Consider the following 14449-nt stretch of genomic DNA (forward strand, 5'->3'; position numbering starts at 1 on the left):
AAACAATCCTTGTAATTATTTATTTAGCAAGTGACCACACTAACATAGCAGGAGAATAAATGCCATTTTATACAGTTAGAAAACATATTTTGTTAATAGTAAAGGAAAGCTAAAAATGGGGGAGCTTGAATGGCTTATGGTCATATACAAACATCCAAAGTCCAAAATAAAATGTTTTTTCATTGTTTTGGGTGGCCCGCACTTTCCCCTATTCAAATTATAATTGAAAAAACATCACCATACCTTACAATGACAACAGGAAATATCGCTACTCCTAGGTAGGACATGGAGCTCCTCAAACTTTAAAAAATATTTGTCACAAAATTCTTACTAAATAAGTTGCACAAACTTGTTCTTTGCATCCTTTTGTAAAACTTGAATGAGGTCATGCCTGACTCGGTCTGCTACTTTACCCACTAAGACCTCATTGACACATGGATATCAGCTCCCATTCCTACAATAGGATAAATAATAAAAAACTGCAAATGAATTGACCAAATCTTTAAGAACTTTGCCACATTTACATAATATAATTTACATAAATAAAATTAGACCCTTTTGGGGTCGAATAGCTTCATTGATACCTCACCTGTGACGCAGACAGTGTCTGTAGCGTAACCTACTTCCAGGCAGAGAAGCTTGGAGGATTACTCAAGCCATATGCTGCGTCTGTCATCATGTATGCATGCGTCTCTGCCTGAGTCCAGTGCTCCACTTGTGACGTTGACTAAGCAGCAGCATCTCCTGTGACCCACAGAAAGCTCTCTAAGTCTCAACCTTCTACATTTTAGTCACATATACAGTTCTATATATTCTAATAAATACAAAATGCAGTTTTCACTTGATTTTATTTTGTATGGGAGAACTTTGGTATTTCTGCTTCACCTCGTCTGAAATTACCTTCTAAAAAGGCAAAATCTGCCATCAAGCACCTGTGGCATCAATGTGAAGGAATTTTGCCCCCCTCTTTGCAGCTTGTTGTTTCAATCATGAAATGGTTTACATATTGCCAAAGTATCTCAGTTGGATTACTTCTAAGTCTGGACTTTTACTAGACCACTTCAAAGTTGTCTGTTTTTTTCTATTAGTGATGTGCTTTGAATCTTCTCACTTTCCTCTTATTGTTTTGAAAGAGAGCCTGCATTATATTTCAAACTATTTCAGCAAGTCGTCCAGGTTTAAAGCACTACAGGAGCCCCAGATCATCATACTACCACCACTATGTTTAACTGAAAGCATAATGTTATTTTTCAGAATATCAGTCAAATTAAGAGTAGAATAATGTTGGGAGATTTTTATCAAGCCCAAAGTTGCCACACATTTCCAGGAAATATTGAAGCATGTCAATATGCTTCAACTCCTCCATGAAGTTTTACTGCTGCAGTAAAACTTCATGAAGGAGTGGATTTCATTTTCTAGTGAGACTTTACACCTTTCCACACATCCAAACACACCTGATCTAAACCTCATAGAGAATCTATAGGGGATTGTCAAAAGGAAAATGTGAAACCAGATCCAGTAAAGCTACAACTTGGACTTCTGGTAAACCTCAGCAATGCAACAAGCTAATGAGTTCCAAGTCACGCAACACTGATGCACATTATGCAAAAGGAGGCCCGATCAGCTATGTACTATATAGACATACATTTCTGTACTCGCATCATAACCTAACAATAAAGAAATCTAATTTATTTCAGAGGGACAATGCACATTAATAAACCTTTCTGTAAATGTGCCAGAATTAGCAAAAAGGCTCTTTTTCATCTGTCGTCCCTGACCAATTAGTAATTTGTTTTTCTAAAAACAAAGGTTATAAAAACAAGATAAAAATGACTTTAAATACAAAGAATTTTGTCAATAAATACAATGAGTACAAAAAGTAAATACTTATTTATGTACTTATTAATCTTATAAAAGAAAAAGTCCAACATTCCATCAAAATGTACAATGACATAACTTCATTTTCCCATAATAATCTACTTTTTTGAGATGCATCTTTATTGCTTCATAGAAATAGTTTATTTATCCACCCAACCCAGTTTTGTTCTACCCAAAGAGCCCCATGTTCCACCAAATACTGGGATCTGTTACTTATTTTTTTTATAAATCCACAAATTCTAATCATTTTATCCCTACACATTATGAAACTATTGTGTCCTGATTCCTCAGACCCCTCTGCTTTGATTGCACAATGAGATGAAGTTATGTAAGGTATTCATATGTCGACATCAACTGCAGCAACAGCAGCTTTGACAAATAAAATTGTAGTTGGGGTATTACAGCATTCAATGTCACAAAAGTGAACTATCGCTTTTGACTCAGAAATATACTTTTCTGCCAGTGGTTCGAGTTGTTGAGTCAGGAGGGCTGAGGAAAACGGATTAGCTGCCAGGGCAGATCTCGGCTTGCTGCTCTCACCGTCTCTCCCTGGAAAGATTCTTCTATTTTCCTGACATGAAGGATCTTTCAGGTCTGCTCCTGACCAAAGGTAGCAAAGACTAAAGAGTATGACCTGTAGTATGGTTATGAAGTAAACCAGGTAGACTTGCTGGTAGAGGTGGGGGGCACATGTGTTTGAAATTGAAAGACAAACATTTTGGTTTAGTGCCAGGAGTCAGAGAACGGATGGGTTTGCTCCTGCCAAACGGTGCTTGGGCAATGTGACGCACACGTTTAGAGACACCGATGCCAGTTTGCTGATGTGCCTTTTGTGTCTGTCAGTTAGGCTTGTCTCTCCGCCGTCTGCCGTAGCACTACAAGACGGATCAAACCCGGAAACTGGGTCAGCTGCAAATACGTTGAGCGGCAAGTGGCAGCGGCGGGAGGGGAGACGAAGGAAAACAGAGGCGCAAGCAGGGGGGGGACATCCTTTTGAATTTGAGAGGCGGTGGGGAAATGTAGGGCATGCATATTTAAGAAACCACTGCTGGAGAGAGGGGAGCGTAGTAGCTGGCAGTGAGTGAAATCACTCGAGCAGATCTCTTATCTCACCAGTCGAGAGGCTGTTTCCTTCAAGGGGGCTCTCGGGCTATTTATGATGTGTGTTTTAGTTTAGATGCAGACGATTATTTCTGTCCATACATCGTTTTTAATATTCTTTAGACAATTTGCTCCTGGTCTTTCAAGCATCAGGGTGTGGCAGCTTCAACTCGGATGAACTCAGCAGCATAACTGATGATGAATCATTTGGACAATTGTTTGGTATCACAGAACATGTCACCAAGGCTTTAGGGTTCTTTGTTTTAAAGAAGTGAGTCAAACCTCTGGAGAAACGAGATGCATTTGTGATGAGAAACTGATTTGGCTTTGTTTAAATTACAGAATTAGACCAAGAATTTGGAAGCTTCTAAGGTGGATCAACTTTATATGGAGACATAAACTACTTATTAGTTTTCTCACTTAGCTTTATGTGCCATGTAAGCAGGGATCTACGGTGTAACCAATGTTTTCATTTTTCTACTTCCTGACTGCTTCAGAGCAATTATTACTGTATAACTCTTAAATGAAACTAATTTCTACCTTCATGCAGACATGCTGAGAGGCGATTTTCTCTTTGAAATGTACGACATGCTTTTAGATGAATGAAGGGCACAATTTTTACATCAGCTTTAAATAATCCACTGCTGTATGTCAAAAATATGCTGAGGTTAATGTGTCAAATTAACCTCACGTTTGTTAATTTTTTTTAATTTTTTTTTTCATTTCAAAAATGAACTGTGGTAAATTGTTCCCATCTTCAGTAACTGGTGACACATGAGAACAGTGCAGGGTTTCACATAAAACCTAAAAACCCTTGATTTTTAGGTTAACAGTGTTTGCCAGATGTTGAGTTGGAGAAAAACGATTAAATATTATGGCTCATTATCTTTCCTGCATATTCTTCTTAAGATGTGCATTATTATGAGTCATACTTGTTTGTTTTCTGTTTATTATGTTAAAAACCACATGCTTATATGTGTTTCATTGGAATTTATGTGACCAAAATCAAGTTGTGCATAAACATGTGATGTGAAGAAAAATGATGCACAGTATTATTTTTTTTTCTTTGACAAAAAAGTGTGTGTCTCATTTGGAATCACCATCCTTTAATAATCCCTCAATAATCCCTTTAATAAATTGCAGTTGCCTTCAGGAGTCACTTAATTTGCAAGTGGGATCCATCTTTGTGTACCGTATTTTCCGCACTATAAGGCGCAGCTAAAAACCTTCAGTTCTCAAAAGCCGACAGTGCACCTTATAATCCGGTGCGCCTTATATATGGACCAATATTGAGCCACAACAGGTCCGGCAAGTACGGTAAGCAGCCGCTGACTTCATTTTCCCCCGTGGAAGAAGAAACGGGAAAGCAGATGCCGATGCAGCCAGCGGTGCAAGCTGGGTTTTGTGTAAAGACCCCAAAATGGCTCCTATTAAGAGACACGCTTACAACGCAGAGTTTAAGCTCAAGGCGATCAGTCACACAGTAGAACACGGGAATGGGCTCTTTGCACCTGCTGCGCTGACGTCACAACCGCATGCCCAAATGCCGCTCTCTTTTTTCGCTTTGAGTTACCATGACAGCTAGAAAAGACAAAGTCTTATTTCAGACGCAAATAAAACAATATTATGAACATTGTTGTCTTCCTAATATAATGGGCTTTTAAGTTTTCATGGATTTCCAAGCGGTCCTGAATTAAGAAGACGATGGCTTGTAAATATTCGTCGCTACCAGTTAAAGCTAACGCCGCACAGCAAAGTTTACAGCCTTCACTTCACAATGGATCAACTTCTTCAGCCTAAAGAAGAAGGTAAAGGAGCCTCCTGTGTTATTTCCATTGAATCACTTCTGTATTCAGCCTGAAAGAGTTTATGGGAACCAGAGACCAGAGCCAGGCAGCTGAGCTACTGATCCGCCTGTACAAACCGCTGTAAACACCGTCCTGCTTCACAAGAAGCATGCAAAACTAATAAAGTGAAATAACACGGAGACATTAATAAAGCGAAATAACACGGAGACATTAAGGAAAACGGCCATATTTTTCTAAAAGCAACAACTCTGAACCTGAACCGTCAGCTGAACTAGAACTCCGACACCAGAGCTGCTTTGCTGTTAAGCTATGGGCTTGTTGTTCCTCAGGCTTCAGAAGCAAAAAGCCTGAACCGTAAAATCCCCGTTACTTGGTCTCTGACACTAATGACAATAAACGCACGTAATATACTTGAACATAAGGTAAAAACATTGTCCGTTAGAATGGATGAAAAATGTTTAGACACTTAAATAGCACATTTTTACAAGAAAAATGTCTAGCATAAGCTAAAGCTAATGTTAGCCACAAAGTTTAAAGAAAGTAAAACTCACCTTCGTATCTGTGTATAACGAGGCGAACATCTTAAAACCTTTCTCCAGCTTATTGTCGGGGCTTCGGATCGATGTTCATCATTAAGCTGAGGTGCAAAGAGCCCATAGAGCAGCAGAGAGAGAATTTAACATGAACAATCAATGGTGCGGAAGTGGAGGAAACAACAGCTGTTCATTTTGGGAATGAACGGAGTTTTCAGAACGCTGGTTTGTAATCTATTAATAAAGTTTGACTGACCTATCTGACTATTTTGTCGACATTCCCTTTATCGCAGTTCCATCTAATGAATGCATAACGTAACCCCAGCCTCTACTGTAGCATCTATTCTATGCGCCTTATAATGCGGTGCGCCTTATATATGAAAAAAGTTTTAAAATAGGCTATTCATTGAAGGTGCGCCTTATAGTGCGGAAAATACGGTAATTTAATCTTAGTGTGCATACAGCTGTTGTGTGAAGGCCTCAAAGGTTTTTTAGACAGAGATGACTAAACAGGATAATGAAGACTTTGTTTGGTAATGGAAAAAGTATGCCCCACCTGCAAACCTATGAAGAAATGGTCGTCCACCAGACCTAAGAGGCCAGGCAAGGAGCGCATTAATCAGAGAAGCAGAGATGGGTATAAGGTAAATGTTGAAGAGCTATAGAGACCAACAACTCTATTGACAGGACAACTATTAGTTTTCTACACCTCGAATCTGGCCTTCATGGAGAACAGATACATTGTGGGAAAAAAAGCTGCTGAAAGTCATTTACTTCAGATGTTGTTCACATGAGAATCAAATCCTGCTTTCAAGTATTTGCACAAAATTCTGTGACAAAAACCCAATATTCCAATATCACCATGAATACAACAGCCCTATTGTGAAATAGGGGAGGCTCTTTGCTTCAACATGGACTGGGAAGATGGTCATAGGTGGTTGTCGAAAGACTTCAATCAGGGAAGCTGAATGCCTCACTTTTCATTTTTTTATGTAAAAAGAAACTATAAAATTGGTATAATTTTTATTCAACTTCAAGCAAAATCCTTAAGAAAAACCCTCCAGAAATGTGTGGTTTAAATGTGGTTAAATGATGCAAAAATTGAGAAATGCAACTTGCATGACACTGCAGAGTTGATCCTTTTGATGGGTTTTCAATGAATGAAAATATCAATGGTGAGCTCATTCTGGCTGCGGTCCATTTCAACCTCTTGGCCTGTCCATAATAAATCAGCACTGATGTCTATCAACATTCATATAGATGTGACTTTAATGAGGCTGCTGATTTTAGTGGCTAGGAGCATCAGTTACTGTTGTGGAAACAGAGTGTGTGTTAACAAGCTATCCACTCTCTCTGCCTGCTCCACAAAGTTATCAGAAGTGTTGCCAGAGCTCAGTCCAATAAGCCAGTTTGTACCCACGATGCCTGTCCCGTCCAAACCTGAGCAGCTGTTAAGAGACGTATCTTCTCGCCTCGGTATGCGCAGAAGTGGAACACGCCGGCCGTCGAGCTGTTCCCTGATGCCCCTATGATTCATGCCTGTTCTGTTCCCTTTCCCAGAATGCAGCTCTGCATGCCTCACTGTGCCTAGGCTCTCACCAACATCAGTATCACTCATCGATCAACCAGAGTGACATCTTGCGTTCTGCGTTGGGTGTTGATCACCCAAGCTGTAATAGGTTGCCATCCAAGTGCAACAGCGGCAACACAAAGCCGCTTCTCGTTCTTGCAGAGTTCAGACATGACGTTAAAGTTGCAGTGTTAAAAATCTGCAGTCAATGAAAAGGGATTTAACAGATGTTAGGGGTTTTTTAACAACTGAAACAGAATTTCTTAGGTTATTTAAAATGATCATCGATCACTGTTTGAGACCGTTTTGTTCTAAAGAAAAAGACTTGTTGACCATAATTCTCATCCAGTTATTTTTGTGTTCTGACTTTTTCTTTGAGGCAAAAATCCTGTTTAGAAGCTTTGGTTTTTCATATCAAGGTTTAGAAATTAGATTTAGGCTCCACTTTTGCCTACAAAATATCTGACATTTTCTTTATTGATGAAGTAACCTATAATATCTCTATGTAAACTATATAACTTAGATACATTTCATGGCAGTAAATGATGGTAATCATTGCAATTCTATAAAATAAATACAACTGAAGCATTTTTTATTATTTATTTATTTTATTTATTATTTTAAAAAGTATCTATGTATTTTCTTAAGTCACTCTGTGTGACTTAAGAGTGGCGAGGTTAAAGATTTGATTAATCTGGGATATGAATATGTCTTAATAGTAAGGGCTTTCGTCTATGCCACTCTTCAAAATGGGAAATGCAAGAGAACAGTCCATCCAAGTAAGATGTATTTTTATTGCTCTTTAGAATTCAAGAATATATAACCACTTGGTCAAATTTACCCAAATCTGCAGTGAGATCAATAATTCATATGAAGAATAAAGAAGAATTTAAAAAACTAAGCTTTCAGGAAGAAAATTGTTGTGATTTTGTTAATTTAATTTATAACTCTTTTCCCATCTTGACCTGGTAAGTAAGCTATGAATTGTCCTATACATATCGAAAACCTTTTTTGATGGCTGGTAAAGACGGAGCAGTAACTGGGAGTGGCTCAATGATCCAGAATATGACACAATTTTCAGTGTAAATTGAGATTGTGCAAACTGTTTGTATCATAAACAGATGGAACTAACTCAGCAATCGCTTACTTGTGTCGTCATGGTCGTCATCTTGGATAGATAGATTTTTTTTTTCATAGATTGTCTGCTCTGATTCTCATTTTATCCTCGATTATAGTTATTATTGCCACAAACAAATCTGTTTAGGGACAAGATATGATATGACCACTATGGCATCTGGGAGTTTTTAAAGCAATTAGAGGAACACCTGAATTACATTACCTTGAAGCCGTGAGATGTATGTTCACTTGAATCACAATTTATTCAGAGTGCGTTCAAGACCGTCTTCTATATAATTATTGAAGCCCTGTTTGATCATTAAATTGTTACACCTTCAGAGTCGTGTGGCTGATCCAGGAACATTCTCGGACATTCTCGACACATTCCTCTCCACCGTGTGTTTTTTTGATTAGCATTGTTGTTTGAAAGCTGCTATGGTCACTGGAGATCCCGTCTATGAAATTCACCAGCTATGATCTAATCAGCTGTTTTCAGTCTGTCAGATGGCAGCTATTTATCAACCTTTCCGTTTCAATCCAGGGCCAAATTACAACAAACATCTCATGGCAGAATCTAGTTAAGTCCAAATTCTGTTCAGATTAATGCAATTTCTTAAAAATGTGTTCAGATTGTACAGATGGTCACTTGTAATGCTAATCATAGTACAGTACCATTAAAATTAATTAATCAGTAAATGGAAAAAAGATGTCTTATCTCAGGAAGCCCAGCTGATTGCATCGGGTCATTTACTTTCTAGGAATCACTCATTTCTTTCCTTTAAAAAGGCTTGTTGAAGTTTTATGAATAGATGTACCAAAGTCTACTTGGAGTAACAGTCACGTACGTCTTTGGTTTTATTCAACTTGACTTTGGAATAAGAGCAGAAAATGTGGTAAACAAAAGATAGTACTTTTATATTGTAACATTTTAAGAAGATTTTAACTTGTCTACAACTTTTGGAAGACCAGGTAGCCTTACAAAAAGTAATTTTAAAAAAAAGTAACCATCAGCATCCAACTTGTATTATTCTTAGACTGTGGTTGTGGGCCCCACAAAATAAATCTCAATGCCCTCTAAGGGTTACACTTTAAAGACCCCTGACATAAACAATCAGGATGCTAGATTTTGGTAAATAACAGATCAGGTTTAATGTGAAATTATTTGTTACACGAGTAGGAATAATCTGGCAGTCCCTTCATGAAGTAAAGTACTAGTTTTGGATTCAAAACTACTATCTCCATCAAGGTATCTGCAGCACATTTATGTTTTTATTTTACATTAACTGTTGAATTTAGTTTAACCAATTAGTTTAAATTAGTTATTCTTTTTAGAGTGAATTGGAGTCAAGAATCGGGCCATAAAAGAAGCCCAAATTGGTATTGGTAAAAGTTTGATAAGTGGATCTTTAATGTATAATGTTGGAGCTAAGTCATTTTAGTGTTTAGAGTTTGTTGTAACTCTTGTCCTAACTCTTTGCTGAACCTTCAACTGAGGAAATGCAGAACACAGGAGGTGCTTAGTGTCTGAGGCAGCAGGACAAGTGTTGCTTTAACTTTAATATTTTTAATTTAGATCTAGAGGATAAACTGTCTGGTATGCTGCTGTGACACTTAAACCACAAGCATTAAGGGCATTTTTAGTATAGTGTTTATGCTTCTGTTTTTTGGGGGGGGGGTTTTCTGAAATTAGATTTCCTCTTTTTTAACGGACTTTGTTATGGTTGTGTGTTGGATTGTCGGGGTTGCTCAGTAGTCTGGGTCCATTCCAGCTGGACAGAAAGCCAGTGCAGAGTGTCCTGTCTTGTTTGCTGTTAAGTGTGAATGGAAAAGCTTGCAAGCCATCTAGACAGAGAAGTGTGAAGATGAACCATGCCGACAACAACAAACACCACACTTGTCAAAGTTCACAGAGTTGTTGAAATCAGTGCATCCCATTAAACAGTCTGTTAGTTCTCATTTGTTAAAAAAAAACAACAACAAAAAAAATAAATAAAAACAAGTGGTGAGAGATCGAGGTCAGGGATATGGACTCTTGGAAAAAGAAAATGGTAAAAATTTACTTCTCTGACCCCACAGGAACGGAATCGACTGTGTGTGGTTTTCTAATCAGCTGCAAACTGGATTTCTGCTGCTCTGTGTTCAGTAGATAAATAAATCAAATTACTTTATTACTCCCAGGACAAAAATATTTGTTCATACTTAGATTAGCTGTGTGCATGTGTAAACTTGGCAGACTCTGCCTACTCAAACATGCACCCAACACACAATTAGAGCAGGAGTTCTAAACAATAAAAACAAATCACACAGCCTAGTATTACCTTCACAGTAAACTATCCTCGTAATAACTATAATGATAAAGCAGAATTAAAAAAAAAAACTGTGAGGTGTTCTTTTTGGCTTTGAAGTTGTACTTTATTCTGTATTTGAAAGGCCTAGTGGAGACTAATGTTATGCAACTGGTGCAAAGTACCGTCTGCATGGGGTTCTAACATGACACGTCACATTTTTTCCAATGTCTGTTCCTCTGGCTGCAGACTACTTGGCAAAGCACGGCCGTCTCAGCGAGCTGGAGGCAAGGAGAAAGTTCTGGCAGATCCTGTCTGCAGTCGAGTACTGTCACAACCGAAACATCGTCCACAGAGACCTGAAGGCAGAGAACCTGCTGCTGGACGGCCACATGAACATCAAGATTGCAGGTACTTTAAAATCACAGTATGAAAGAGTGTAATATAGATATATGCTCGCGTGTGGGTGTGTGGGTGTATGCAGGGGTGTATGTGTTTATGTAAATATTTATAAATGTCTCCTGTAATATGGGTGCTGGCTGGAAGAATTCAAAAGCTTGTTCTGATTAATTGATTGATTTTTATTCAACAGACTCATGGTCCACAGACAGAAAAAAGGAACAAATACAGTATAGACCAAAAGTTTGGACACACCTTTTAATTCAATGAGTTTCCTTTATTTTCATGACTATTGACATTTTAGATTCACACTGAAGGCATCAAAACTATGAATAACATGTGGAAATATGCACTAAACAAAAAAGTGTAAAACAACTGAAAATACCCCTGATATTCTAGTTTCTTCAAAGTAGCAACTTTTTGCTGTGATTACTGCTTTGCACACACTCTGCATTTTCTTGATGAGCTTCAAGAGGTAGTCACCTGAAATGGTTTTCACTTCATAGGTCAACCTGCCCTGTCAGGTTAATAAGTGGGATTTCTTGCCTTTTAAATAGTCATGAAAATAAAGAAAACCCATTTTAATTAGAAGGTGTGTCCAAACGTTTGGTCTGCACTGTATATGATACACAACAACAACACATAACATGCTGGAGTAGATTAAGGTGTGTGTTAATAAACAAGCAGCATTTAAAGCTACACTTGCATCTCGAATAATTGGGATATTATTAAAAAATAAATTGATTTATTTCACTTCAGTTTCTAAAAAAAAAAAAAAGCGAAACGTGTAGGTTCAAATCACTACGAGTAATGCATTCGGAACATTTATTTCTGGCCATGTTGATAAACATAGCCTATAACTGAGACAAAAAGACAGTTTCTTAGAGAATTAGAATAATAAGTCACAATATTGTTATTTACTAAACAGAAATGTACAGTATATGCATTCATTACTAGGCTGTGCATAATTTTCCACCATACTTTTTCCTTCCGTTAAACTTTGCATTAATATGGCTTGGAAAAGAGCTCTGAGCTGCCATCTTCACCAACAATGCACTGTCAAGACAAGCTGTTGTAATTAGGGCTGCACAATATATTTCAAATTTATCCCCATCTCAGCATTGCTATATGCAATATGCATTTCATATAGAACTGTAATCACTGTTAGCTAACCTTTCCCATGCATTCATCGTTTTTGTGCATATAAAATGGTAAGAGTTGTTGCTTAAAGTAGTGTAAAATTGGTTTAGATGCCAGAAAGCCTGATTTCAATAAAACATTGTTTAGATAAAAAAAAAATGCATTTTATAACGGTGGTAGCTAGCTAGACCACTCATTATCTGGGAGCTATGTTTTCCATTAACCCAAAGCAGAAAGACATTAACACTGTTCAGCTGTTTGATTTTTTTTTTTTTTTAATCACAAGTCATAATTGTTTTCACAACATTGCCTAACATTATGACATGTTTTTCCACCTCTGATTGTATTATAACATAAACATAAAATGACACTTATGTATTAAAAATTCACATTTCTGAGAAACTGATCCACTTTTCAAACATATGGTTGACTAGTTGACCACTTTGGAGAAAGAGTAAAGGATGTAGCTAAGAAATTATAATCCCCATAAAAGTGGGTAAAAATATAGATGTCCAAGAACAACAGACTCTCTGTGTAACTTCATGTAACTCAGGGAAAATGACTTTTGTTCTTGAATGATTTCAGCCAAGTTGTGTCTTTTCCTGAAGGAAAACAACTGGGACCAATAACAGAGTGAAAAAGAAATTTGCTTTGCTAGTCACCCTATGTACATGTCAGACCTCAGTGCCTTTTAGTTCTTCTAATTGGAATAGAAGCTTTACTGGAGCTTTACTGATGAGCATTTCAGCTACGTAATTTGATTCAGTCTTTCTTTCTTTTTTTTTTTTCAACAATTTTTTAAAATGTTTTCTTGAGGATGAAAAACTGAATATGTAATTTGCCACAGCAATAATTTTCACAAACATGCCTAGTTCACAGCTTGTCTTTCCTGCACAGTAGATTAAATTTGAAGCAGCAAAACAATGAGCAGAACATTACCTGACTCATGATGAGACGAAGCATGTCTGGAGCAACAGAAGATTGTACATTTGGTGCTTTTTCTTAACCCTGAAACCTGCGATCATAAGTTAGGTTGGTGGTTCGTACAGTCGACATGTTGGATTCGTGCTGTGTATTACTGGAGTTGTTGCACACTTTTATCCTCTGAGTTACTTCCTTTCAGTTCTGACTTTCATTATTTGAACCCAGTACAATTTTGAATAAGTCTTGTCTTGAGCTCTAAGCCTAGACAAAGCGCCAGTGCTTCTGGGTTTCATGCTCTGCAGCCCTGTCAAGCCTCCGGACTTTCTAAAGGCCACCTCTGGTCCATCTGTATGAAGCTTAACTGGTGGTCAGTCAGAGGAAAGGTCATAGTCATGGCAGCTGCAGAGGAGAGCGCAACAGTAGCAGCAGGGAGTGCCCTTGATGTTTTCACTTCAAACATCCCCTTTTGGGTCAAGTTGACAGATTGAAGGCGATGGAAAAAAAGAAGTAGAGAAATGATTAATAAGTAAAGAGTGGCAGGATTAGAAGAAATAGCTGTTTAATAAATCATTATCATTATACGGTGTTTTTTAACTATCTAATTTGCAACTATCTAATATTCATCCCTTAGGAATAACAAAATGGTAGTGTTCTTCAGCTTGTAATTTCTTAGGTTCACATGATGAATAAAAAATAACACCACATTAACACTCTGCCACACGCTGGCCTTTATAGCTGTATTAAATCTCATTTAATTCTTATAATTTGAAACTATCCATACATGAATGTTGTTGACAGAGCCCTAAACCCTCGAGGTATTTTTCATGGCCAGTTAGGAGATGTGGACACCTCAAACATTCACCAGTGCACGTCAGCAAAACTAATTCGTCTGTGTTTTCGTATTTTATTACTGCAGTGGTGGGGAAAAGGAAATTAATCATGTTAAAGCTACTCTGTCGTTTTTAATTGAGATTAGTAAAGTAAAACTTTTACCTAATAGTCAGTTATAGTTTTCAGTTTTTATTAATCAAATTTAACAACTTTTATTTGCTTATTATTTTTTTCTTAAATATAGGAAAGAAATAGCTCAATAGCATCTCTTCATGCTTAGCAATATCTTTTTTTTTTAACATGGGTAAAATTTATTTGGCTTTTGGGTTGTTTAGATTTTGAAGTATTTACATTTTTTTTTGCATCAGAAAAGTTCCACTTGTTTTGATTTTGTAATATTTTCTTCAGCCTTTAGTCTTTTTGAGAGAAAAAAAAGTCACTATTGGAAAAAAACTGGTATTGAAAAATAGCTTTATTGGAGCTTCTTGGTCTGTGATTTGCCTAAAATAAGTGAAAAAGCACCATACATCCAAAGACAACCTGTCAGCTGTCCTGTGTTTAAAGGGCTGCTCCAAAAGTATAAAGTGCTAAAAGAAATGTTAATTATCTGTACACAAAACTTGCCGTTAGTCAGGGAGCCCAGTCTAGACCCGTACATAGGGTTTAATCTTTTACACAAACATGGTTACCAAAGATGAAGAAGAATTCTTTAAATTCATCTAGCAAACAGAAAAAATTAAGTTTTATTTTTTCCAAAGTGCTGTTTCTTGCTTTTCAACTGTTTTGTGCAAAGGTTTTCATGTGGTGCTGGATGCATACCGATTATAAAACCCCGCTGCTACAGTAGATGGTTTTATGTCCATG

At 37.3% G+C, this 14449-nt stretch overlaps 1 protein-coding gene across 3 annotated transcripts in view; it reads left to right on the forward strand.

Moving 5' to 3' along the window:
* sik2 (salt inducible kinase 2) overlaps positions 1 to 14449 on the forward strand; it is a 51199-nt gene that overhangs the window by 14545 nt on the left and 22205 nt on the right. For all 3 annotated transcript variants that reach the window (XM_014470657.2, XM_023351413.1, XM_023351414.1), the window contains one exon: positions 10541 to 10702. In XM_014470657.2, the coding sequence (XP_014326143.1) occupies positions 10541 to 10702 (162 nt within the window). The remainder of the gene's footprint in view (positions 1 to 10540; positions 10703 to 14449) is intronic.

Source organism: Xiphophorus maculatus, chromosome 18 (assembly GCF_002775205.1).
Source record: "Xiphophorus maculatus strain JP 163 A chromosome 18, X_maculatus-5.0-male, whole genome shotgun sequence".
Taxonomy (NCBI): Eukaryota; Metazoa; Chordata; class Actinopteri; order Cyprinodontiformes; family Poeciliidae; genus Xiphophorus; species Xiphophorus maculatus.